We start from the raw sequence: 26,365 nt of genomic DNA, 5'->3' as shown, positions 1-26,365 counted from the left end.
CTCAACGCCAACCAACAAGAAACCGGAAATTACGCGATACATCTGCTACCAATTAGCAAAGAGCACTATAACATAAAGTACTCCCAACACCAAGAATAGCAAACTTTTAAATAACCGCAAATTATTTTGGTGAAATTATTACACTTTACAGAGCAACACATGCCATAAAATAACACAAAAAAATTAAAATAAATGTTATTTCCTATTTTTCCTATATCTGTTACATATAAAGGGAGGCATTAGCAAAATCTCACCTGTTTTACATTCTGGCCACTAGGAACCTACTACAACTTTTGGAATGTGAAAAAAAAAAACATTTAGCTGAATCATATCTCTAAATTATTTACATGAGGTGCATCTCATTGTGAGCCTGCTACAGGAAAAAATACATGTTAAAACATTTTCACCATCAAATTAAAAGTATTAGGGATTATCAAAAGGTGAAAAACATATTCTCAGATAACAGACAGATTCGGCTCATCATCAGATATTTTATGTGAATTAAAGTGATTTTTAAAGCGCATTGATTGAGTCACTGTGGTATATACTTTTGGTGTTTTTGTCAGGAAATGTAAATGTCACCTGTCTATGTGTCAGGAAGTTGTTGCATCAGGAAATACTGCCTCACTGTATCAAGTTCTGCAGAACATGAGCCAGCACGACATAAATAACACTTCTTTCAGCCAAGGTATGAGTTTCAATTCCTGTTTGTATGGCCAGACTAAGAGAAACTGTTTATCTTTGTTCTAACAAAAATAAGAAACCGCTGCAGCCAGCAGTGCTCTGCAGATCTATGCCCCTGTTGCTCAGGAAGGGGCTGAATCTTTTCTCTCACCTCCTAATTCATACCGGCATTATTGGACTAGTTACTCTAAATTACTATTACTATATATAGTCTCTAAACACACACTACAAAATATATATGTAAGCAGTCAATTATTACCCCTACATGTATAGAATATTTGTTTTCTAATATACAAATGTAAAGATGATACTCGTTTATAGTGTTTTTGTTAAATTAAGGCTAGGACAAGTCAGCAGTTTCCAAAACTGCAAAATTGTTGTTGTTTTTTTAAAAATTGTACACCACAGGCTTAGTGGTTAGCATGTTTGCCTTGCAACTCCAAGGTTGGGGGTTCCATTCTTGTCTGTGTTTCCTCCATTGTGTTGTAGGCTGATTGGCATCTATAAATTTTCAGAAATGTGTGAATGTGTGGTGGGTTGGCCTGTCCAGGGTGTCCCTCACCTTGTGCCCTGAGTCCACTGGGAAAAGCTCCAGGGAAATCTGTGTAGAATAATGGAGGGATACAGCACAGAAAATGGATAGATAGTGTTATGGAGATTACAGAAAGAAATGTCAATACAAAGGGTAACCCTTTTGTTTCAAACAAATCCTCACTCTGAGACACTTTATCACATAATCTTAGTCTGAGCATCAGGAAATGGAAATGTCACCTCAGTGTTTGCCAGGAAGTTGAAATTCTTCATAATACTGATGTATGCACGTGAGCACAAAAAGCGTAACCCTAACCCTACTGTAGCATCAGCCTTCATCAACTCCTGTCACTGAAAAGGCCTAAGAAATCAGACACATTCTTTAAAAATATATTTATGGCATATGTTAACAATGTTGTATTTATTTCTTAGTTATTTGTATTTTGATACTTTTGATCTTCTACATTTGATTAATTCTAGTTTATCCTATACTTTAAATTGTGCTCGTTCATTCGGTCTCCGTGTCAAGTCTCGCGCCGGTTGTGTATGTGGATCTCATGGTCACAAACTCACCAGTCTTCGTTATTAGCCAGATGTAATTGACTAATACTATTTAGATGACTTCCCCATGCTTGCCCTTTCCTAAATAGTACTTTATTTAGTCCCCTTAGATAGTAACACTTAGTTATAGCAATGTTATCTCTAGTCAGAGGTCATGACCACTAAGATCTACAGAGATAGACCAATAATATCTGAGTAAAATTAGCTTTATATAATCATGCCATAGTTTCCTATGTACACATTAACTAGAAGAGTATTACAGTAATCAGAGGTTTAGACTTCTCCCTATTTAGACTTGGTCGATCAACTTTATGTTGTCCTAAACTGAAATTTCCTATCGAGCCTGTACACTCTAAGTACACTTAACTTAATGTCCAAAATGTTAGCCTGGACTCTAAAATCTCAGTTGGTATGACCCAGTGCTCCACCTAAAACTGGATTTTAGCCTGTACTAACCTGGTCACAGATTTGCGGTAACAAGGACTTAACGTAATCTACTAGAGACAATAATTTCAGAATAAGTCAGAATATAATCAAGTCTAATAATTTATTTAACCAGGTATGAACACATCCAAATCCAATACTACTACTAATAATAAGAAGAAAGAATTTAATTCAACATTACATTACAATTTAATTCAAAACATAACAATACAACACAACATAAGAGAGTCAAAATTTACATACCTGGTAGAGAAAAAATACACACAGTGATCGTGTGGGAGATCTGTCTACAGATTCCCCAAATCTTTGGCCAGCTCTCCCCTAAAAAAATGGTGCTGTTTGTGATTGTAATTTGATGTATGTGGAAGGATGTACCTTATTTACACACAGGAGGTAATTTGAGTGAGGGACCCTGGGAGGGTATGTCTTTAACGGCATACAATATTTTTATTTGAACTGCTGTTGAGGGAATGAGACCATATTTTTTCAGTCGCACTGAGACCTTTTGTGTAATACAATAAACATGTGTAGTCGACATCTTATTCGCATTAAAACATGTTATGCAAATTAAGATGTCAGGAGAGGAAGCAGGAAACAATGTAGTGATGATTTCCCATTGTAGCTCTTTGTCCTCAGAGAGTGGTTCTCTCCCGGTTCAGACATTTCCTAGTCTCCACTGAGCCTGATGTGTTCATTCAGATGGAGATGCTAATTCTGTGAGAGAGCAGTTGAGTGTTTGTTCCCGTAGCATTTCTTTGTTCTCAGAAAGTAGTTCGCTCTAGGTTCAGACATCTTGTCACCTTCTATTTATTATCTCACTGTATCCTTTCTAAACATGAGCCAGATTGACATAAATAATACTCCTCTCAGCCAAGGTGTGACTTTTAATTTCTGTTTTAAATATGGCCAGACTACTCGAAGTTATTCATCTTTGTTCTAATAAGAAGAGGATGAATCTTGGCATACTGTGGTCATGCATTCTGTTGCCCTGTCAAAACCTTCCAACATTTTTATAAACCCCATCTTTTTTTTTTCTCCCACTGGGCCTAGACCCCTTAGTTGCAGTGAAAGGAAGTCTTAATGCTACAACATATGAATACATCCTAAACAATTGTGTGACAATTCTAGACAATTGTGTGTTTACACCTTTATTTCCTTTGGACAGGAAAAGATGGTGTTCACTATTATTTCTTTCAAAGTTTTACTGTGTTGAGTAATTTGAAGCTGTAAACTTCTTTGCTAAAGTTAGCATTCTTTTAAACAGTGGAACTCTTTGATCTCTTTCTTTTCTTTGCATGCAATCTCACACTGTTCTTACTAACATGGCCACTGAGTCAGTGATCTCTGTTTGTGTTGAGGAAAAGAGGCATAAGAGAGTGATTCTTCAATTGGGGGCACATTTGACCATCTAATACTTTGAGAAATGAAATTACTAACACTGTTCTTTTAATGTTGCCATAATAATCTTTACATGTTACAAAGTAAAGGTCTAATCCTGGCCTCAGTGTATCCCTTATAGAATTATAATATTTTATCTTGTTTTCTGGGCGTACGGTGGCTTAGTGTTTAGCATGTTAGCTTCACACCTCCAGGGTTGGGGTTCAATACCTGCCGCTGCCCTGTGTGTGCAGAGTTTGCATGTTCTCCGCATGCTGCGGGAGATACCACCAGGTACTCTGGTTTCCTCCCCCAGTCCAAAGACATGCATGGTAGACTGATTAGCATGTCCAAAGTATCCGTAGTGTAGGAATGGGTGTGTGAATGTGTATGTGATTGTGCACTGTGATGGATTGACACCCTGTCCAGGGTGTACCCAGCCTTGTGCCCTATGCTCGCTGGAATAAGCTCCAGGTTCCTCGTGACTCTGAAAGATAAGCGGTATAAAAGATGGATGGATAGATTATCTTTTGAGTACCCCAGCAAAAGGTCATTACCATCACAACACTGAAAAACACATTTTTTCACATAAAAAGAGGTAACAAGAAAGTTTCCCAAAATCATTCATGTTGTAAACATCGATTACTTTTGTAAAAATACCCGTTGTTGTTTTTTTTAAACAAACAATATATTACATAGTTTTTCAGATTTTCACCATCAAAATAGTATTTTCATTTTCTAGCAGTCTTCATGTTTGTTTAATGTGCAGAAAAACCCCTTCTGGTGTTTCTTTTTGATAATTACCCCATGAAGTAATTTGTGTAAAAGCAAAATGGTGAGGATACAAACAATTCAAGCAAAACCTTTACAGAAAAATAAGTGTAATGATGGTAATGACAGTGTTTTGTCAATGACATAATGTGTTGCTGATGATAATAGTTAGTAGAGTGGTACATAAAATGGATTAAAATAGAAACAAAAGACACTTAACAAAAAGTAGCCCATGTGAAGGCAAAATTTGGTGTCAGAGAATCATATTTAATGCCAACATTAAAATAATTCTGTGGTAAGCAGAATTCAAATACAGGGCTCCAGGCACTGAACTACAACTCTAAAATCTGAGACTCAGGGGGCTGTTGCTTGCTAAATACTGCTGTATTTCCTGTCTTCTCCTCTCACTGGCTCTTTAGTTTCATTGGTTTACTTTCCATTGTTGGTGTTTATGTCTTTTTTTCTGTTTTGTAAGCTGGTAGATGTTTTAAGCTTTCCTGTCTCTTTTCTTTTTCTGTCTCCTTCCTTTTCTCTTGCAAAGTACTCCTGATATTTCACAGGATCTTTATTCAATTCAATTCAATTCAATTCAATTTTATTTGTATAGCGCTTTTTACAATAGACATTGTCTCAAAGCAGCTTTACAGAAATATCAACACGGTATACAGATATTAAAGGTGTGAATTTATCCCAACTGAGCAAGCCACTGAGTGGCGATGGTGGCAAGGAAAAACTCCCTAAGATGTTTTAAGAGGAAGAAACCTTGAGAGGAACCCATCCTCATCTGGGTAACAACAGATAGTGTGAAAAAGTTCATTATGGAGTCTGTATGGCCTTAGGAGCAGCCGTAGTCCCAGCAGTCTGGAATTAGAGAAGATTTGAGCTCCATCCAGAGGCAGAAAGGATCTGGATCTCTAGTATCTCCATAAATTCGTGTGGGGCTCGGCGAAAGGAGAGAGGGAGAAAAAAGATTATTATGACTGCGAAGTAGTAGAACAGAATCTAGTCAGGGTAGGCTTGAGCAAACAAATACGTTTTAAGCCTAGACTTAAACACTGAGACTGTGTCTGAGTCCCGAACACTAATAGGAAGACCGTTCCATAACTGTGGGGCTCTATAAGCGAAGGCTCTTCCCCCTGCTGTAGCCTTCACTATTCGAGGTACCGTCAAATAGCCTGCATCTTTTGATCTAAGTAGGCATGGCGGATCATATAAAACCAAAAGGTCGCTTAGATATTGTGGCGTGAGATCATTTAGTGCTTTATAGGTTAATAATAGTATTTTATAGTTAATGCGAGATTTCACTGGGAGGCAATGCAGTACTGATAATATTGGTGTGATATGGTCGTATCTTCTAGTTCTAGTTAGGACTCTAGCAGCTGCATTCTGGACTAACTGGAGCTTATTTATATTCCTACTGGAACATCCAGACAGTAAGGAATTACAGTAATCTAATCTAGAGGTGACGAAAGCATGAACTAATATTTCTGCATCATGTAGTGACAATATGTTTCTTATCTTAGAAATATTTCTGAGATGAAAGAAAGCTATCCTAGTAATATTATCTACATGAGCATCAAATGATAGGCTGGAGTCAATAATCACTCCAGGGTCTTTTACTGCTGCACATGATGAAACAGAAAGACCATCCAGAGTAACCATGTGATCAGAAAGATTATTTCTAGCTACACGTGGGCCTAATAAAAGTATTTCTGTTTTATCAGAATTAAGTAGAAGGAAGTTAGTTAACATCCAATGTCTAATGTCCTTTACACAATCCTCAACTTTACTAAGCTTCTGTCTGTCCTCTGGCTTCGCTGAAACATACAACTGTGTATCATCAGCATAACAGTGGAAGATAATTCCATGTTTACGAATAATTTGTCCTAGGGGTAGCATATATAAAGTAAAGAGCAGTGGGCCTAAAACAGAACCCTGTGGAACTCCAAAAGTAACCTCAGTACGCATGGAGAAATCACCATTTACATCTACGAACTGATAACGATCGGTCAGATAAGACCTGAGTCAAGAGAGGACTGTTCCCTTAATACCAACAACATTTTCTAATCTATCAAGGAGAATAGTGTGATCTATAGTATCAAAAGCTGAACTAAGGTCGAGTAACACAAGCAGCGAGACACAACCCTGATCGTAGGCCAGTAGAAGGTCATTTACTACTTTAACTAACGCTGTCTGTGCTATGATGAGGTCTAAATCCTGACTGATACATTTCATGAATGTTATTCCTATCTAAGTACGAGCATAACTGCTTTGCTACAACCTTTTCTAAAATCTTAGAGATGAAGGGGAGATTTGATATTGGTCTATAGCTGGACAATTGAGACAGGTCAAGATCAGGTTTTTTAATCAAGGGTTTAATAACTGCGGATTTAAGTGATTTAGGTACATAGCTAGTGCTTAGGGAAGAATTGATTATATTTAAAAGTGGTTCAATTACTCCTGGACAAATCTGTTTAAACAAACATGTAGGTACGGGATCTAGTATGCAAGTTGATGAATTGGCTGAAGAGATTAATGTAGCTAGTTCGGTCTCTCTAAGCGGAGCAAAACACTCTAAACATTGATCTGATATTGCTACATTGTCATGTAATGGGTTTGTTACAGTACTGTCCGGTTTTAATTTAATGGCCTGTATTTCACGTCTAATATTTTCAACCTTATCAATGAAAAATTTCATGAAATCTTCACTGCTATGTAATGATTGAGTGTTTCTCTCTGTAGTGGTTTTATTCCTAGTTAATTTTGCTACTGTGTTGAAAAGGAATCTAGAATTGTTTTTGTTATCTCCTATTAAGGTGGAGAAATAGATTTTCCTAGCATCGCCAAGAGATTTCCTATATTTCAGTAGGCTCTCCTTCCATGCTGTTTGAAATATCACCAGTTTGGTTTGACGCCATTTACATTCTAATTGTCGAGATGTCTGTTTTAAGGTTCGCGTTTGATCGTTATACCAGGGTGCTAATTTTTTTTCTCTAATTATTTTCCTTTTGAGTGGAGCCACTCTATCTAGCGTGTAGCGGAGTGTTGACTCCAAGCTTTCAGTTGCCTGATCGAGTTCTATGGGATCTGACGGTGATCCAAATCTAATTGATGTTTCTTCGAGGTTATTTATGAAGCTTGGTGCAGTAGCTGATGTGTAGGTACGTTTTACGCGGTAGCGAGGCGAGGTGGAAACATTATGATCAATATGTATTATGAACGAGATAAGATAATGGTCTGGGACAACTTCAGACTGGGGAAAAATTATAATATTTTCTATACTTAGTCCGTATGTTAGTATGAGGTCAAGAGTGTGACCACCATTATGAGTAGGCCCGATTACGTTGTGATTAATCCCTACTGCATCTAAGATGGACACAACCGCTAATCTTAGAGGGTCTTCCAGGTTATCAAAATGAATATTTAAGTCTCCGACGATTAATGCTTTATCTACAGACACAACCAGGTTTGAGACAAAGTCTGCAAATTCACTAAGAAATTCAGTATATGGCCCTGGAGGTCTGTAAATAATAATTAGAGGAATTGACTTATTTTTTGTGGCTACATAACTTATACTGGTATAAAGAATTTCAAAAGAATTAAATTTATGCTTAGGTTTTTGTGTGACGACTAGATTTTTACTATGGATGAGACCAACACCTCCTCCTCTACCAGTTGAACGAGGCTGATGTACATAACTGTATCCAGGAGGACTGGCTTCATTTAATGCTATGTACTCATTTGGTTTAATCCAAGTTTCTGTTAAACACATTAAATTACATTCCTGATCAGTAATGATGTCGTCAACAATAAGAGCCTTAGACGCAAGAGATCTAATGTTTAATAGTCCTAGCTTCAGATCAAAAGTGCTGGCTGTGCATTCAATATGATTTAATTTTATGTTAATTAGGTTATGAAGATAGACTTTCCGAGATTTTCTATATATTTGTATAGCTCGGGGAACAGACACAGTCTCTATAGTATGGATTACCGGTGCCGGATTTTTAATTGAACATTGATTATACTGAATGTTGTTATTATTGGAAGATGTACTTACGGTAGGCAGTCACTTGGAGTGTAGCGCCTTGGAGATGTTGTCAGACAGCAGTTCCGTTCCAAGGCTGCTGGGGTGCAGGCCATCAGGACAAAACAACCTAGGACGCTCCCAGAACAGATTCCAGTTATTGACAAACACCAGATTCTGCTCATTACACCAAGAGACTAACCAATCATTTAATGCTAGAAGTCTACTGAACTTTTCTGCTCCACGTCTGTATGTGGGAAGAGGTCCAGAGACGATGATCTTCACGGTGGGTGATCTGCCTCGTACCGTCTCGATCAGGCTGGAGAAGTCCCTCTTCAGAACCTCCGTCTGCCGCAGCCTGGTGTCGTTCGTCCCCGTGTGGAGCACAACCGCTCCAATGCGCTCGTCCTTCTTCAGGATCCCGGATACCTGCGCAGCGACATCAAGGACACAAGCACCAGAAAAACAGTGTGTGCGCACCTTACCTTTAGATGAGGCTACACGGACGTTCCGCACAATGGAGTCCCCGACGATCACAGCGTTGGGTCTGGTCTGACGGAGAGGGGCGAAGCGGTTCCTGGTTGGAATCTCGAACACCGGAGGTGGAGAGGGTCCAGCCCGCGCCTTCCGCCGCTGGTTCACCCAAGGCCCGAGGTGTGTTGGCGCCGGCGTGACGGAGACCACGGCTGGGAAAGTCCTAGGTGCACGGTCCCTGCACAGAGAAACACATGGCGTAGAGGGGCTCGGAGTGGAAATACCACGCTGTGTGCTTACCTTGGATATGTGGGCAGAGGCACAAGATGTTTCCAGCGCAGTTTGTCACTCCAGCAGCTGGGCCTGCTTGTCGAGTAGGCCGCGGATCTGCTTCTCCACATCCTCCAGTTCCAGCCGCACCATGTGAAGCTTGAGCGAGTCCTCATCTGCACTCAAAACCGGAGAGACAGCAGACATATTTGTTTTTTTAAACAGAACAGCGGTAAATGACAAATGTGAAACGTAAACAAGGCTAGCGGTAGGTGATGCTAGCGGGCTACGGGCTACAAGCTAGTCGCGGATGTTTGTAAAAAACAGATCAAATTTAGCGACAGCGCAACATTACGATTGTTTTATCTAAAGTAGTGTCAGTTATATTTGTATAACGTAAGGTAAATAATTTTAAAGTATAGCGATTAGAAGAAATTAATGTAATAGTGTTAGCTCGAAGGGCGCTGCTTCCTCAGTGACACTTCAGGTTGCCAGATCACTTCAGGTTGCAAATGATTGACTTTGTCTCTATATTTTCTAGACCAGTGGTTCTTAATCTTTTTGCAAGTGTGACCCACTTTTAAGAAAGACAGTGCTTTGCAAAACTCCACCAGTGGCTTTTCTGAGAAACATCTGTGTACAACGTGTAAAATAAAAGTTTTCTGCGATCCCCCTGCTACCGCTTTGCAACCCCACATTAAGAATCACTGTTCTAAACTGCTGTGCTGCCATTTTTGGGCCATGATATTCAATTCAATTCAGTTTAATTTGTATAACACTTTTAAAAGTGGACATTGTCACAAAGCAGCTTTACAGAAATAACTAATATTCAGATCTAAATTTTAAATTGATAAATTTATGTCTAATGAGCAAGCCAGAGGTGACGGTGGCAAGGAAAAACTCCCTGAGATATTATGAGGAAGAAACCTTGAGAGGAACCAGACTCAAAAAGGAACCCATCCTCATCTGGGTGACACCGGATACTGTAATTATAAATATTTCCCTTCTATAACTATGTGCTACATGATAAAACAAAAAATTCAAATATGTAATCGGGAAATTCACCACAGTCTCAACATTAAGTCTATTCCGCTGAAGTCATGAACTGTCCACCGATGGAGACCCGAGTGCAAAGTCTGTTTGTGCAATTGTTTGTGGCAATTGCAGTCCCAAAACCATCACTGCAGTCACAGAACACTGCACCAAAACTGCCCCTATCAATTGCAGTCCAATGCCATCCTCATGCCTTCCAAGTGTGTCCTCAGGCTGTCCATATGGGAACATCCTCAGCAACAGTGAAAGGCCTCCAATCAGAACTCCAGAAGCAGGGCACCAGGATGGACCAGTCTGGCCCGGAGAGCAGAAAGGGTCAGGCCCGCTGCTACCCCAGGAGCAACATGTGTAGAGCTTGTGGTTGTGACGATTAGATGTTGGTATCATCCAAAGTCTTTGCAGGTGTTGGCTTCATCTAGAACCTTCATAGAGGCTGGTTCTGAACTGGAGCTGTCACATTCACTTATTGCCTTGGGAGGGGCATCCCAAGGTAGGAACAGGAAACAAATGGAGAAGGATTAGCATAGCTGCTGTTCATTGTATTTCAGGCAGCGATGACCATGTGGATTTGTTATCATTTTATCTGAGATGACTGGAGTACAATGTTATGAGACACAAGTGAATGCTAGGCTAAACAAATGTATCTTTAATCTGTATTTAACTGAGAGAGTGTGTCTGAACCCTGAACATTATCAGGAAGGCTATTCCAGAGTTTAGGAGCTAAGTGTGCAAAAGCTTTACCTCTTTTAGTAGATTTTGATATCCTAGGTATTATCCAAAGTCCAGAGATTTGCAACTTTAAAGAGCGTGATGGATTGTAACATGATAGAAGATTGGTTAAATACAAAGGAGCTTGGCCATTTAGGGCTTTATCTGCAAGTAGCAGTATTTAATAATCGATACAAAACGTAACAGGTAACCAGTGTAGAGTTGATAAAGTTGTGGCAATATTTTTGTGATCTGGTAAGCACTCTACAGTGTAAAACATGATAGCATAAACAAGTTATGTTTATGAACTTGAACTCAAGTTTATAAGTTTTCAAAAATTAAGCTTTAAGTAATCCAATGTCTTGTCTTGGAAAACTTATAAAACCTAACTTTTGAGTTGAAACAAAGGTTATCTTCAAGTTGGGTTTACTCACATTTTTAAGGCAGCAGGTGAACTTTCATTTGTAAGTTTAACCACCTGAAATGTTTTACAGTGTATCAGCTGCATTGTGTACTAACTGTAGCTTATTTATTGAGGATGCAGTACAACCACCTAGCAGTGCCTTAAAATAATCTTGAGTCTTGAACGCATGAACTAGTTTTTCTGCATCAGAAACAGATAACATGCTACATAGCTTGGCAATATTTCTAAGGTGGAAGAAGGCTGTTTTTGTTACTTGGGAAATATGACTTTCATATGACAGGTTGCTGTCTAATATAACACCCAGATCTTTGACTGTAGAGGATGAAGTAACCGTATATCCTTCTAAATGCAGATTGTATTCTAAGAGCTTTTGTGTACAGATTTTGGTCCAATTAGCAATATCTCTGTTTTATCATAATTTAGTAGAAGAAAAGTACCAGTCCTTTATGTCTTTAACACATTCTGTTAATGTGTAAAAGTTTGAAATTTCACCAGAATTTAATGCTTTGGTGCTGTTCTTGCCAAAAAAACTCTTAGGTATTAGGTATAGTCAAGTATCAAATAAAATGTAAACTTGCATTGATGAAGTTAATGTTTTGAACACTCGAAACATTAACAAATCGAACACTGTCCCAAAGTCACCAGAATTGAATGCTTTGGTGCTTTGGGAGCATGCCCCCACCCCACAGAAATTTTGACCTACTTCCGGAAAATTTTGGGGGGGAAGGGGGGGGGCCTGCTCACCCTGAAAGAAATGTTAAGCTTCAACACAAACAATGTTTGGTGTGATTTTTTAAAATAATGGCATCAGGATGGGATGTTAAGGATGGCATTTAAGGACAATCAGGTGTTCCACAAACCATTACAAACTTAGTTTTGTGACTGAAGCAATTTGTTTATGTAATAAATACTATTGATTCTTATTATTTATTTTTTCTCTTCTCTCTCTCTCTTTTATTCTCCTCTATATATTTTATGCATTTTGAGTATTTGTATGTATGTGTATTAAGTGTTGTTTATATATGAAGCAGCGTTTCTCAACCAGGGGGACACGCCCTCTGGGGGGCGTGAAGAGATCAGAATTTAATTCAAGAAAAAAACAGACAGGGCATCATTTGGGTACTCGGTGTATTTTATTGCTTTTCAAATAGAATGTGAATAAATGAAAAACCCAGCGTTCCCTCTCCCTCTGTATTTTCTTGTTCCTGGGGAGAGGCTGAGTTTAGCCTGCCTATTCTCCAGCTGTCAGTGCAGATCAGTGTTGCAAACTTAGTGACTTTAATGACTTTTTTTTTGTTGCAAAAAATAAAATAAAATAAACACGCCTAGCGACAAATCTAGCGACTTTTTGGACAAACCTTTGCGACTTTCCAAATGTCGCCAGTACTGTCCTGCAAACGCGAGGTCTTGCTTTCCGCTGCACTCACACCTCTCTCTGCGTCTGCTCTGTTCAGTGAGTATCTGAGAGCCGGAGATTTAACAACGTCATGGATAACGAGACGCACCCCACATCCCAGTTTACATCATTCATATGCCAATGTTTTTAGAATGTAATACGAATGTAATGCAACATGTTTTACATGTAAAATAGTAATCTATCAAAAACAAATTTTATATATATATATATATATATATATATATATATATATATATGTGTGTGTGTGTGTGTGTGTGTGTGTGTGTGTGTGATATATGATATATGTGATATATAGAGGCTTCCTTTTTATATCATAGGGAAGGCTTGGGGGGGGGGGGCTTTAGTTGCAAAAGGTTGAGAACCTCTGGTCTGAACTAATTGCCCCATGGGGATTAATAAAGCTCTAAACTAAATTATATGCGACAGAGTAGAGATGCGTCTTCAACATAGATTTAAAACATTCAATCGAGCCACAGGATCTAATATGTAGGGGGAGGGCAATCCAGAAAGGAGAGTGTCTTTAAAATCTTCCATCTCATCAGCTGTAGCAAATGTATCGAAATTTAAACTCATGATAATTAAACTCATGATAATTGTCTTAAATGTATGGAGACTGAATAATGACGAGTTTTGTCTTTTATTGTTTATTGGTGTTTTGTAATTTTGGGAGTGTAAAGCACTTTGGTCAACTTGTGTTGTTTTAAAATGTGCTATAGAAATAAATGGTGATTGATTGATTCGTTGGTTGATAGTCTTGGGTGTACCAATTGTAAGCAGGAATTCTCTTGGCAACAAACACTCTAGATAGGTTTGGCACAAAAAGAAGGATGGTTATACCCTTCGGTAAGCCATACAATGTGTCATCTGTTTGGGAATTTGTTTTATTAATATCAAGGAAGTTTAGATAAATTGGAAATTCAAAAACTGTCCCAATATATATGAATTCACCCTCTATATACAGTGGGTTTGGAAATTCAGGCACTTTCTGATTATTATGTCATAGATTTAATTTAAAATTGATTAAATCTGCTTTTTTGGGCCAACAAGCAACACATTATGAGCCATAACGACAAAGCCAAATTGTTTAGCAAATTACCAAACTTCTGGGTGGTATCACACCACCCCCGCATGGTCTGTCATGTGTTTTGCCTTACTTATAAGCATTAAAAGTATTATAATGTATTTACATCAAAAGTTACTGCATGGTTTTTGAATAAAATCTCAAAAATTGTTAGAATTATAATGACCTAATTATTATTATTATTATTATTATTAGCAAATAATGGAATAACAATAAATGTTCTCATTGATGACAATGCGCGCTCAGAAAACATGTAGCCTAATGCTAATTTTGAAGTCTTAGTCTTCTTAGCCTTCTCAATTAACTTTAAAATCAAGCAACATCTGAACCGTTTGGTTGAGCATATTTCTTTTTTAAATTATTACATGTTCATCACACATTTAACTTAATGAATAGTCAATGATCATTTTAGAAAATATATATTAATATTTAATATTTTCTATAATATATTATTAAATTATTTTTCAAAAGCCAATTTTTAGATTGAATGCTAGATAGAAAGGTATTTTTCTTTGAAGCATGGTGCCATCTAGTGAATTTTATGTGCATAGCATATCTCAGGTAAAGGGTAGAGAAACAGCTCAGTAAGGTTAAAAAAAAAATGAGATGAAGGGATAAAATCCTTGATGAAGAGAAGAGAAGAAAATGATGAAGCATTTCTGAGATGGTTGTTCTCCCAGCAGGTGTAAAGCTATAGAAATGGATTTATACCCTCGTTCAGATCTATGTCTCAACACAAATTGATTGCAGTGGTGTATAGAGCATCCATTTGACTTCATGGCTTGATGTTTTGGTCCAACATGCACTGTGAATTGTGTATGGAATGCTTTCGTCAAACTTAAATTTGTTTTTTGTTTTTGTTTTTATCTCATAATAATGGATTTAATTTCAAAATGACAACAAAATTTCAAAATGACAACAAAAAATGTATACTTTTAATTTCATAATGCTCTTTTCCATTTCACAATGTAAGATTTACTTCATAATATCACATTTATCTAATGATTATACAAAAGCTTGAAAGCTGATAAAAGTATTAATGAATATGAAAATTGTAATTTGAATTACAGACACATTACATGAAATTTTATTACAAGATTTTATGCTAATTATATCATGTGTTATCGTCTTTAAACCCACCCTACTGTTCTTGACTGACAGTTTTAAATATGTTAAATAAATGTCCCATTCTGAAATTAATTTCATTGTGCAATAAATGTCATATTGCACACACACACATGCGCACACACACACACACACACACACGTGTGTGTGTGTGTGTGTATATATATATATATATATATATATATATATATATATATACACACACACACACACACACACACACACACACACACACACACACATATATACATATACATATGTACATACAAGTACTGTGGAAGTAATACAAGTTTTATTATTAAATGAAAAAGGGCATTATGGAAAAAAACTTGTAATTAACTTGAAATAAAACTTGTTATTAGGAAATAAAAAAAACTGAAATGAACTGAACAAACTGAAATGAACAAACTGAAGTGGTAATATTGCAAAAATGAGTATGATATTTTAATTTAATTAAAATTTTATTATAATGAGTCCAGTACCTATTTATTTGTTTGTGTTAATTAGGCCTATTAATAACACGTTTACACGTATTTATTGCTCATTTTATCATTTATGTCACAGGCATGTTTGTTTATTTATTTATTTATGTATTTAATTTTGACTAAAACGGCACTACATAATTGTGAGACCTAATAAACAAAGGTGTGTGCTTTACTAAATCCTCTAGACCTACATTCAGTTGAATTCGCCACAGGTGGGCTGCAGTCGAGTTCTATAAACATCGCAAGATAATCAAAACAAACAGGAAGCACATGAGCTCAGTTCTTTCGCCAACGGTCAGAATACTTGCATTTTTAACAAATTTGCAAAAAAAAAAAATTAAATTAAATTAAATAAAATTAAATTCTAAGAACATGTTTGTTTATTTGTTTGTTTTGTCATTGTGGCTTATTTTGCGTAGATCAATGGTCAAAAAAGTCAATTAATCCCATTCTACATAAAATCTGTAATACAATAAAGTGTGTGTGTGTGTATATATATATATATATATATATATATATATATATATATATATATATATATATATATGTATATGCTGAGAGATATACTGGGACAATCTTTTTTTTTTTAATGTAACCTTTCTATTAGGCTACTCCAATAAATGATATACTTCTAAAATTGTTTACTTTGTATTTACGTGTGAAGGGAAATATTTATATAATATTCTGAAGAAACATGGTTTACAGCGATGATGCCACCATAGCCAGTTTGTGTTACAGTAACAGTGGTCCCGCCTCAGAGTTTGACTTAAGAAAAAAAAAAAGAAAAAAAAAGCTCAGGTGTTTACTACTGTTTCACCTAGGCGGAGTCAGCCTTCAGGAGTACGTGAATTGACAGTAGGCGACAGAATTCTGTTCATTATGTGGCGGTTTTAACAAGTGGTAGCCTACATTATAACAATCAGCGAGAAATCGACTTGTCAGCTCAATATTATCGACCACCTCCGCAGTCCAAGTGGACTACAGTATTTTGGGAGGGGGGCGGGGCCGCCCGCATTAACCTGCGTGAGAACAAAATTAACCAACACTTTACTGAAGTTTACTTTCACACTCGGAAGGTGTTTAATAATATTGATCTCTGCTATTTCCGCGTGGGAAAATGAAGAAATCGTCTTCAGGTGAGTACGTATTAATTACGCTCTACAGCCCTTTCTATAGACATTCTGCACGGTATACATCAGCTGAGCTTCAGTAGTTATGTTATATCTTGTATTAGTGTAATTCATGGGAGAACCTGGCAGACAGTGGCTGATAAACAGATTAAAAATGCCTGTAATCCTGGTTATTTTATTTACTTTTGTCAGCAGGGTGCCTAGTGTACTTTTGCCTACAGGGTGTGTCAGGAAACCCCACAAACCCATAGTTGGCATGTTCCAGTGCTACAATTCCTTGTTGAGAATAATCTGTGCAGCAAATTTCGACATAGTGCTGTATTTAGATCAACAAACTGATATATTCTAATGCACGTGAGGGTTTGCTGAAAGACCTGTCCAAACTGATAGAATACACACTGCTGATAGTAAGACACCTACTCATTATTCTGCTCATGCTGTGACTTTAACATATACTGTATCAAAGTCAAACACCCTTCTCACTGCTTAACTGTTGATGTTTACCATTCATACTAGGATGATTGCATGATGGAAGGATGTATGTGTTGTCCTCTGTAATCTGCACAGCCCTATAACGCTTTAGTATAGTTTGCGTACACACTTATTTGACTGGAATGTAGAACTTCTTAAGGTTAGCCAAAGTCATTGATTCAGCACTCCCAACTAGTCTTGCACACATGTTGAATCATGTAGTCTCTCTCTCTCTCTCTCTCTCTCTCTCTCTCTCTCTCTCTGTATCTATTGTCTAGGTCAGAATATACTTTGCCCTGTGTGCATAGGCTGTAGAGTAGTACAGCTTGCATGTGCAGGAGAGACAACAACGAGAGAGAGAGATTGAGAGAGAGAGAGAGAGAGAGAGAGAGAGAGAGAGAGAGAGAGAAAGCTCCAATCCAAGAAATCTTAGGAAAAACTATTCTCAGCACAACTTCTTTTCAACACCCAAACCCATTTATTTAAATGTATTTATGACTCAGCACTTCTGGTAAATGAGTAACATACTATACATTTTATTCAACAGCATAATAGTGGTTGTCTGTATAAATTTGCATTGTTTTGGTCTTGTGTGAACATTATACTCCAGACATTGCACAGTTTCCTTAGATGTGTAACAGTATTCATATATTGGATTTAATTTTCAGGTAGTGAATGATTTGAAACTAAAATCTGTAGAGAATAGTTGGATTCTTCCAAAATTGAGTGTGATATATCTGAACTTATTTGAATCAGGGTTGAAGTCATGAAGTCAGGGATTCCACTTACTTAACAGGGAGGGAATCATTGTAGAAGGATGAATGAATGTCTTTGTTAATCCCTTTGCTGGAGGATTGCCTACCAGAGAGTAATCTTTGCTCCTTAGCAGTGATAGCTTCTTAATCTCACTCTCTCCTCCTCCTTTGCCTCACCTGATCTGTCTCCACTGGGTTAACAGTTTATGTATTGCCAGGGCAAACATACTGTGATACATGGCCTAGTTCAGTTCTAATGCCTGCGCAGTAATTTTAATGCTCATTAGTTTATTTCTGGAAAATAATATACACACATATTAACATTGCATTATTTTGTTGAATATTGATTAGCCATGTGACTGTATAGTTTAGCAAAGTTTTTAACCATGGGTTAGGAATTAATAGCAATTAGACCTCTAAGGTTTTAACTGTATGACAAAATGGTCAACTGCCGGAATTATGTGGTTTTGGTGAACAGTAAACTTGCTCAGTATACAAGAGCTTGTTCAAACATTTTTCAGTATGCAAATACTTATTTAGAGTTTTTTTAAAATAATTTTTTTATTTATTTAAATGTTTCTGAGATTGAGTGGTAAACATATGTAAAAGCAGCCGCTGTCTGAATAAAATATGATGTGGAGTGCCGTTTTCTGTGTTTTAGGAATATGGTGGTGTGATGTCTTAAATTTGGTTATTTTCCTATAACAGCTGATCCAGAAGTTTATTCCTCTTATACAGTCATGTGAAAAAATAAGTACACCCCATGGAAATTGTTGGCTTTTTTTGACATATTTGGACAAGCAAACATTTGATCATCTTCGAACCAGTGCCTAATAATAAAGTCGATATACCTGAACAAAACCACAAGGAAAACTAGCTTTTTAAATAATTTATTCAATAGAAATGTCAATAGATGTGATATCCTTCTGTGGAAAAAGTAAGTACACCCTTGGCCTCAGAAGCTTTTGACCACTCTTCCATGCAATATTCTTTCAGTTGCAAGATGTTTGAGGGTTTTCTCGCATGTACTGCCCGTTTAAAATCCCCCACAACATTTCAATGGGATTCAAATCCGGACTTTGACTAGACCATTCAATAACCCTCAATTTCTTCTTTTTGAACCAGTCCTTGGTGGATTTGCTAGTTTGCTTAGTATCATTATCCCGTTGAAGGTCCGCTTTCGGTTCATCTTCAACTTTCAGACACATGGCCTCACATTATCTTCAAGCACTCTTTGATATGTCTTTGGTATGAAAAGCTGTGTTTGGTCAGTGCCAAACATGTCTGCTGTTACTGTGGCCAAACAACTCGATCTTTGATTAATCTGTCCAGACTACATTATTCCAAAAAGCCTGGTTTTTGCCTATATGCTCATTGGCAAACTCTAGTCTTGCAAAGCCTTTTTCCTGGCACCCTTCCCATGCAGGTCAAATTTGTGCAATCTCTTTCTGATTGTAGAAGCATGCACTTTGACACCAACAGTTGCAAGACTTACTAGCAGATCCTGTGATGAAATTTTGGGTTCTTGGAGACTTCTTTTTGCATCAGACGGTCTGCTCTTGGACTGAATTTGCTGGAACGGCCAGTCCTGAAGAAATTGGCAGTCATTTGAAAAGTGTCGTTTGAAAACTTGTAGATGATTTTCCTTACAGTGGAATGATGTATTTCAAATAATTTGGAAATCTTTTTAAATCACTTGCCAGACTTAAAGGCATCCACAACCTTTTTTTATTGAAGGCCTTACAGAACTCTTCACATCTTGGCATGATGACACCACACACCTCAATAACAAAGGGAAGACCAGACACTAGAAATGACAGGGGTATAAATAAAACAGGTTCCACCTGCACTCCCTAAGCAGGTTCTAATCATTGGCACCCAATCTTGAACACTGACTGATCTTTTTTGTTGTTAATTTAAATTGTGAAAATGACTACGTAATGTCAATTTTATGTCATTTGATAGTATCAACTTTATTAATAGGTACTGTTACAAAGAGGATCAAATGTTTGCTTGTCCAAATATGTCAAAAAAGCCAACAAATTTCCATGGGGTGTACTTATTTTTTCATATGACTGTATGTCAGTAATTTGCCAAATTTGTCAATTAATTTAAAGACAACACATCATACTTTTTAGCCATTTATAATTACATTTAATGTTGGGAGAAACAGGTTAGTTCATACGGATATTGAAATACGGCTTAAAAGGTTCCATTTTGACTCAGCAGCATGTCCAATGAACTTGTCCAGCAGCATGTCCAGTGAACTTTTCAGATACTTCTGGATGTAACAAACCTAATAACTGAAGTAAATCTGATAAAATATTATTAGATGGCTATTGTTTTGTTTTTGAAACACAGTTAGCTTGCTTACTCAAGAAGAAGTTTGGAACCAGCAGGACTCTTCCTAGAGCTGGCCTTCCGGAGAAGGGCCTTAGTCAGGGAGGTGAACAAAAACCTGATGGTCACTTTGACAGAGCTCCAGTGTGTCTCTGTGGAGAGAGGAGAACCTTCCAGAAGAACAACCATCTCTGCAGCACTCCACCAATCAGGCCTGTATGGTAGAGTGGCCAGACGGAAGCCACTCCTCAGTAAAAGGCACATGACAGCCCGCCTGGAGTTCGCCAAAAGGCACCTGAAGGACTCTCAGACCAAGACCAAGACAAAGATTGAACTCTTTGGCCTTAATGGCAAGCGTCATGTCTGGAGGAAACCAGGCACCACTCATCACCTGGCCAATGCCATCCCTACAGTGAAGCATGGTGGTGGAGGCATCATGCAGTGGGGATGTTTTTCAGCGGTAGGAACTGGGAGACTAGTCAGGATCGAGGGAAAGATGAATGCAGCAATGCACAGAGACATCCTTGATGAAAACCTGCTACAGAGAGCTCTGGACCTCAGACTGGGGTGAAGGTTCATCTTCCAAAAGGACAACAACCATAAGCACACAGCCAAGATAACAAAGGAGTGGCTACAGGACAACTCTGTGAATGTCCTTGAGTGGCCCAGACTTGAACCCGATTGAACATCTCTGGAGAGATCTGAAAATGGCTGTGCACCGACGCTCCCCATCCAACCTGATGGAGCTTGAGAGGTCCTGCAAAGAAGAATGAGAGAAACTGCCCAAAAATAGGTGTGCCAAGCGTGTAGCATCATACTCAAAAAGACTTGAGGCTGTAATTGGTGCCAAAGGTGCTTCAACAAAGTATTGAGCAAAGGCTGTGAATACTTATGTACATGTGCTTTTTAGTTTTTTATTTTTAATAAATTTGCAAAGATTTCAAACAAACTTCTTTCATGTTGTCATTATGGGGTATTGTTTGTAGAATTTTAAGGAAAATAATGAATTTAATCCATTTTGGAATAAGGCTGTAACATAACAAAATGTGGAAAAAGTACTTTCCAGATGCACTGTATGGTGACTTGTGGGATGGTATTGACTTCATTGTTGATCAGCTGATAGGCCCTGGAAAAGATTATGGATATCGGTGAATATGTACAAAGTGTTTGCAACAAGGTATTTGTATAAGAAAAGAAGAAGTAAGGATAATTCTCTGTGTATGACCCTGTTATCTCCCAGGCTCACCAGAGCAGACTCTTGAGCAGAGACCCCAAGTCACCATATTGTCGCCGGTAAAGCCCCCTGCCTCTTAATATGTGATGTAGGTGCCTCTCTCTTAAAAAGATTCCACATAATGCAAGGCTTTTGAGAATGTCTCTATAACACATTCCCAACTCAATATAAAACTCAATCCAATTGTCTCTGTCCATAACAGAAGCCATAGATGACTTTTATCACTACACAGTAAAAGGATGATGGATTTATGAAATTGCAGCCACAAATTGGTAAAACATGGCCACAATTTACCTAAAACAAGGGAACGAATTAATAGAACATGGCCACAATTTACCTAAAACAAGGGAACGAATGAGTAAAACGTGCACACAGGTATTCATAAGCTGTGGGAATTAATTCTTAATTTGTAGCCACTATATATTGTTTTCTTTACCCGCATGTCATGTGTGGGGTGCCGTAGTTTTCCAGTATTTCTGAATTTCCAAATCCGAACATGAATACAGATACAAATATTTGCTGCACTAAACAAGTAAATACAGATAGTGGCACTGTGTTACACCCCTAATATAAAATAAGGTTAAAAGCAGACTGAAAGCATTTAATGAGAACTGAATGTGAGCAAAAAGGTTTGGAATATGTTTAAAAGCAGAATTTAATACACCTATGTAGAACATTTTATTTTTCAGTAAGATATTATTAGTGTTTTTTTCCTGAACATTTCTGTTTAGCACTTTAAAGGGAAGTCCATTTCCCATACAGTGGCCTACAGACGTCTGCTAACAGACCACATTTTACAGAAGCCACTAAGATTAGATGTTGGTAATATTGTTTCTACTAAGCACATTACTCTTAGTGTCTCTCTACGCTTTTGCTTACTGTAGACAGCTCTGTTTTTTGTGCTTAGATGCTCTGTTTTTTCCCTTGCGTTGGGGATGGAATTTAGAAGAACAGATGGTTCTCCCTCGGTCTCTCTTCTCCCCTTTAGTTCTCTTGCTCAGTCCCTTTTTATTTATTTCACTCTTTCCCCACCCATCTCTATTTCTTTGAAACCAGATTGTGTGCTTTCTAATTAGTATGTGTAGACGCAGGAATGTGGCGGGCTCCTGTTATGGCCCCCCACTTCTCATTCCTGCCATGAGTGCAATAGGACTCGTGTTAAAGAGCACCTATTATGGTTTTTAAATGTGCCTAATTTTATTTTAAAGGTCTCATACAATAGGTTTACATGCTTCAAAGGTCATAACACACTTTAATTTTATCATAATTTACGTTGCAGCATTACCTTTTTTCCCCAGTGTCACAAACGACTCGTTCAATGATCCATTAACTCTACACTCCTCTTTTAGAGAGCGTACTCTGCTCTGATTGGTCAGATGTCCCAGTCTGTTGTGGTTGGTCTACCACTTACAGTGTGTGTCGGAAAGGAAACGCCCACTACCATATCCGAGTTTACCGTATCTGTAATAATGTCGGTTTTACGATATCAATTTGAGCGGAGTCCAATAATGATTCAGCGGTTTCTCAGTGGTAAGTTTATATGTAGTTTGGCGATAACGTGAGTTAGCCAGTTAGCAGAGGCTAACAGCTGTGGACTGGCTGTACACGTATACAACAATATCAATTTGAGCCCGAGTCCAATTGTGATACATTGCAAGATCAACCCGAACTACCATCGCAATCACGAAGAGAACAGGACATTTATCAGTGGTAAGTTTATATGTACTTTGGCAATAACATGATTTAGCCAGTTAGCAGAGGCTGAGCACTGGCTGTATACGTATACAACACAAAACCATGCATTTGGAACACTCGGTAGAAAATATATACATCAATAATAAATCATACTTACAGAGGTGCAAGATGGTCCAAATAAAGTGGGTACAGCCCCATCTTTAATGAATAATAGTTTCGCAAATCCCGCATTGACTTCAGCTAGATTTGAGAAGCAGATGTCAGTGAAATGACGGGACACAAATGATGGTTGAAGAGTTGAACTGCTATGGCATTGTTTTAAAATGAATTCTAACCATTGACACTTTACATCCTCGTCCTTTGGGAGTCCATGCAAAGTGATTTTTCTTTTGTAACTCAGAAAACAACATCTTCTAGACCCCTTCTTTCAGGACACAACTACAACTGTAGTGTTTGAGGGCGGGTCAAAGTACATGTTATTCGTGAGCAGCCAATGAATACCAGAGGTGTTTTTTTTTGTTACCAAGCTATGTAGGTTAGTACAGGAAGTAAGTCTGGAATTAGTAACAACTCTTTTCATGTGTTCAGAATCGATTCTTTGTTTAGGGAGTCAATAACTCCATTTGTCGTGCACTTTGAAAGTTTGCAGACTTTTTACATTCACAAACAGCTCTATAACACACTACATGAAAGGTAATATCTGAAAAAGCATAATAGGTGCTCTTTAAATATTATCTCAATTCAGCTACCATGCTCCTCAAACCATCTGTCACAATGAACCCCACCACTGTCTCCTGCATCAGGTACTTCAAATTGCCTTGATATGCTCCTTAGACTTAACCAATCTATAAATATTGTATATTCTAAGTATAGCTAAGTATATCACTTTGGATAAAAGCATCTGCTAAATGAATCAATCTAAATATATGTAAATGTACGTATACTACAGATTCATAATTTTATCCAAGGCAGCTTTAATCTAGCCTCTATCTTGAGTTTTTCATAGACTGTGCTTGTCGTGGCTTTACACTTCTGAAATGTAGGTATCTGTAGGTCTTTAGGAAGTGTGAACACTTGCCAAAAGTATTTCTATGTCATTATCTGCATCTGCCTGCTATCATTGTTGTTTCCTGTTGAAGAGTGAATCATAAGTGGTCTAAAGCAGTGATTTTATATATACTGTATACAATGCATAAACCTGTACATAATGACGGAGCATACCACCCTTGAGTCATGGAAGAAAATTCCTGTCAGTACAAGATTTCGTTCTACCCACTGAAACATATCTCTTCTTGTCAAGTTCAGTTTAGTTTGTATCCAATAAGTAAGTGGCTCATAAACACACGCTTGGTTACCCTTGCCTTGTACATAAGATTTCTATGTATGCCGTGATAGGTCAGTGTTTGGTAAAAGAAAAATTAAAACATGTAGTGCATTGGAACCACAGAAGTAGGACTGGGTGCCATTGTGCTGAAGGAAATTTAAGGGATGCTTGATGTTTTGCTTGTACTCATTTATCATTCCTGGAGGTGTTGTGAAACAGAGTAATGCTTGCTAGTAAAATAAAGTGGCCTGAGGCAACAACACAAAGTACATCTCTGTGGGTGTGTTGAACAAATGGTGGACCACCTCTTACTCAAATATTGCCTCTATCAAGCGCCTGAAAGGGGAGGCCCTGTTGTTTGCACTGTTCCCAGTATCTATGACTCAAACTATCACCCCATTCTATTAGTGTGACCAGTCTTTGAACAGACCATAAACTAATTATTATAACTTCCAAACAGGCTTATGTGATATACTGGAACTCCATATTAGAGTATTCATCACTGTCGTAAAGTGCAGGATTAACATAAGAAATATTTGTGCTACTAACTTGAGGCAAATTTCCCAAAGGAATATCTGACTCTAATGAGACCATAGCTTACTATGCCCCTTAGGACCTCTGATACAGTCCCCTCCAAAACTATTGGAACACATCTAGATGTAAATACCACGAAATAAAAGCTGAAAACCTAAACCCTTGTCTCATATCCACCTTTTGATTTCAAACCCAAATGTCTTCAGTCTACAGCAAAAACAAATTAACTGTCTTTGCCATTCCAATACTTTCAGAGGGGACTGTATGTTTATTTAACATTGAAAGAGCCAAAACATGTACAGAATAAGGCTACATTAGACTGCATTAGAAATACTTTGCACAAATCTGGGAAAAATAGGCTGGCACTTACATTGCTACAAATTACAACTGTGCGACTATGCCAGACTGTCAAGAAAGAGAAAATCGCATGCACCCCAGCAATTTTGTCAGTAAAACTGGAAAAGATGGCCATGCTAGTATTTTAGCAAAAATTGATATTTACTCTTAATTTTGTAGACTATTTTTAGTACCTCAAACATTATTAACATTGTTCATTTTTATTTTCAATCCCTCTTGTTTGTCCTATGTATTATTGTAATTTACTGTGTGTACAATTAGATAGATGTAAATAACCTTTATGTCATGAGATCATATGACTATATGTAATTGTGCAAAAATGCTGCAAAATTATTATTATGATTATTGTTATTATTATGATGATGATGAGTATTATTAATATTATGATGATGACGATGATTATTATTATTATGGTTATTATTATTAGTAGTAGTAATACTACTACTACTACTACTAATAATAATAATAGAAGTTGCATTCTATAACAATAAAGCTGAATTCTTGCCTTAAAATTTAACCAAGATGAGTTCATCTTAAACTTGCATCTTGTGCCCTCATGTGGTATGAACAGTGATGACACACTCACTTTTGATTTAAAAGATATCAAACGCACAAATAATTCAATAATACCACATACCCCAATACTTTGCATGGAAGGCATGGTGGTATGCAAGTTTTCATACAATGTAAGCCTACTGGCAAAAATATTGAATATAGCATGTCAAATCTAGGCAAAATCTCTCAGTAAGGTTCCATGTGCGTCACCCAGGCTTTGTTGAGGCCCGTATTTGGGCCTGGGCCAATGACAGCTCTAGCTTGTGCAGTCACATCCCCTCTTACATGCTGTTGCTTGCACAATCTCTTATCTCTTTATGTACAATATAAACAAGAGTCGTTAAAATGACCTCTGTTGCAGTGTTATCCAGGTGGTGTGTCAATTACACAGGACTCAATCACAAACAATTAGGAATATAATGCTTCTATGGCAGCATTTTATGCTGGATTATATGTACTTTGTTCATGAATTTTACATTATATTTATTGTTTGTCACATCATTTGGACATATGCTGGGAACGCGAAAGGTGTTCAACCTGC

The 26,365-nt window shown here is 37.5% G+C and overlaps 1 protein-coding gene across 2 annotated transcripts in view; it reads left to right on the top strand.

The window, feature by feature from the left end:
* Positions 1-525: 525 nt before the first annotated feature.
* septin9a (septin 9a) overlaps positions 526-26,365 on the top strand; it is a 108,994-nt gene continuing 83,154 nt past the window's right edge. Inside the window, exon 1 of one of the 2 annotated variants that reach the window (XM_053648848.1) lies at positions 526-688. In XM_053648848.1, coding sequence (XP_053504823.1) covers positions 589-688 — 100 coding nt within the window. In that variant the 5' untranslated portion in view covers positions 526-588. Of the gene's footprint in view, positions 689-16,465; positions 16,566-26,365 lie in introns of those variants that run through there. The other variant, XM_053648855.1, reaches the window with a different exon arrangement.

This window comes from Ictalurus furcatus, chromosome 2 (genome assembly GCF_023375685.1).
Source record: "Ictalurus furcatus strain D&B chromosome 2, Billie_1.0, whole genome shotgun sequence".
In the NCBI taxonomy this organism is placed as follows: Eukaryota; Metazoa; Chordata; class Actinopteri; order Siluriformes; family Ictaluridae; genus Ictalurus; species Ictalurus furcatus.
The sequence above is the reverse complement of the archived record's forward strand: the minus strand, read 5'-3'. Positions and strand labels throughout refer to the sequence as shown.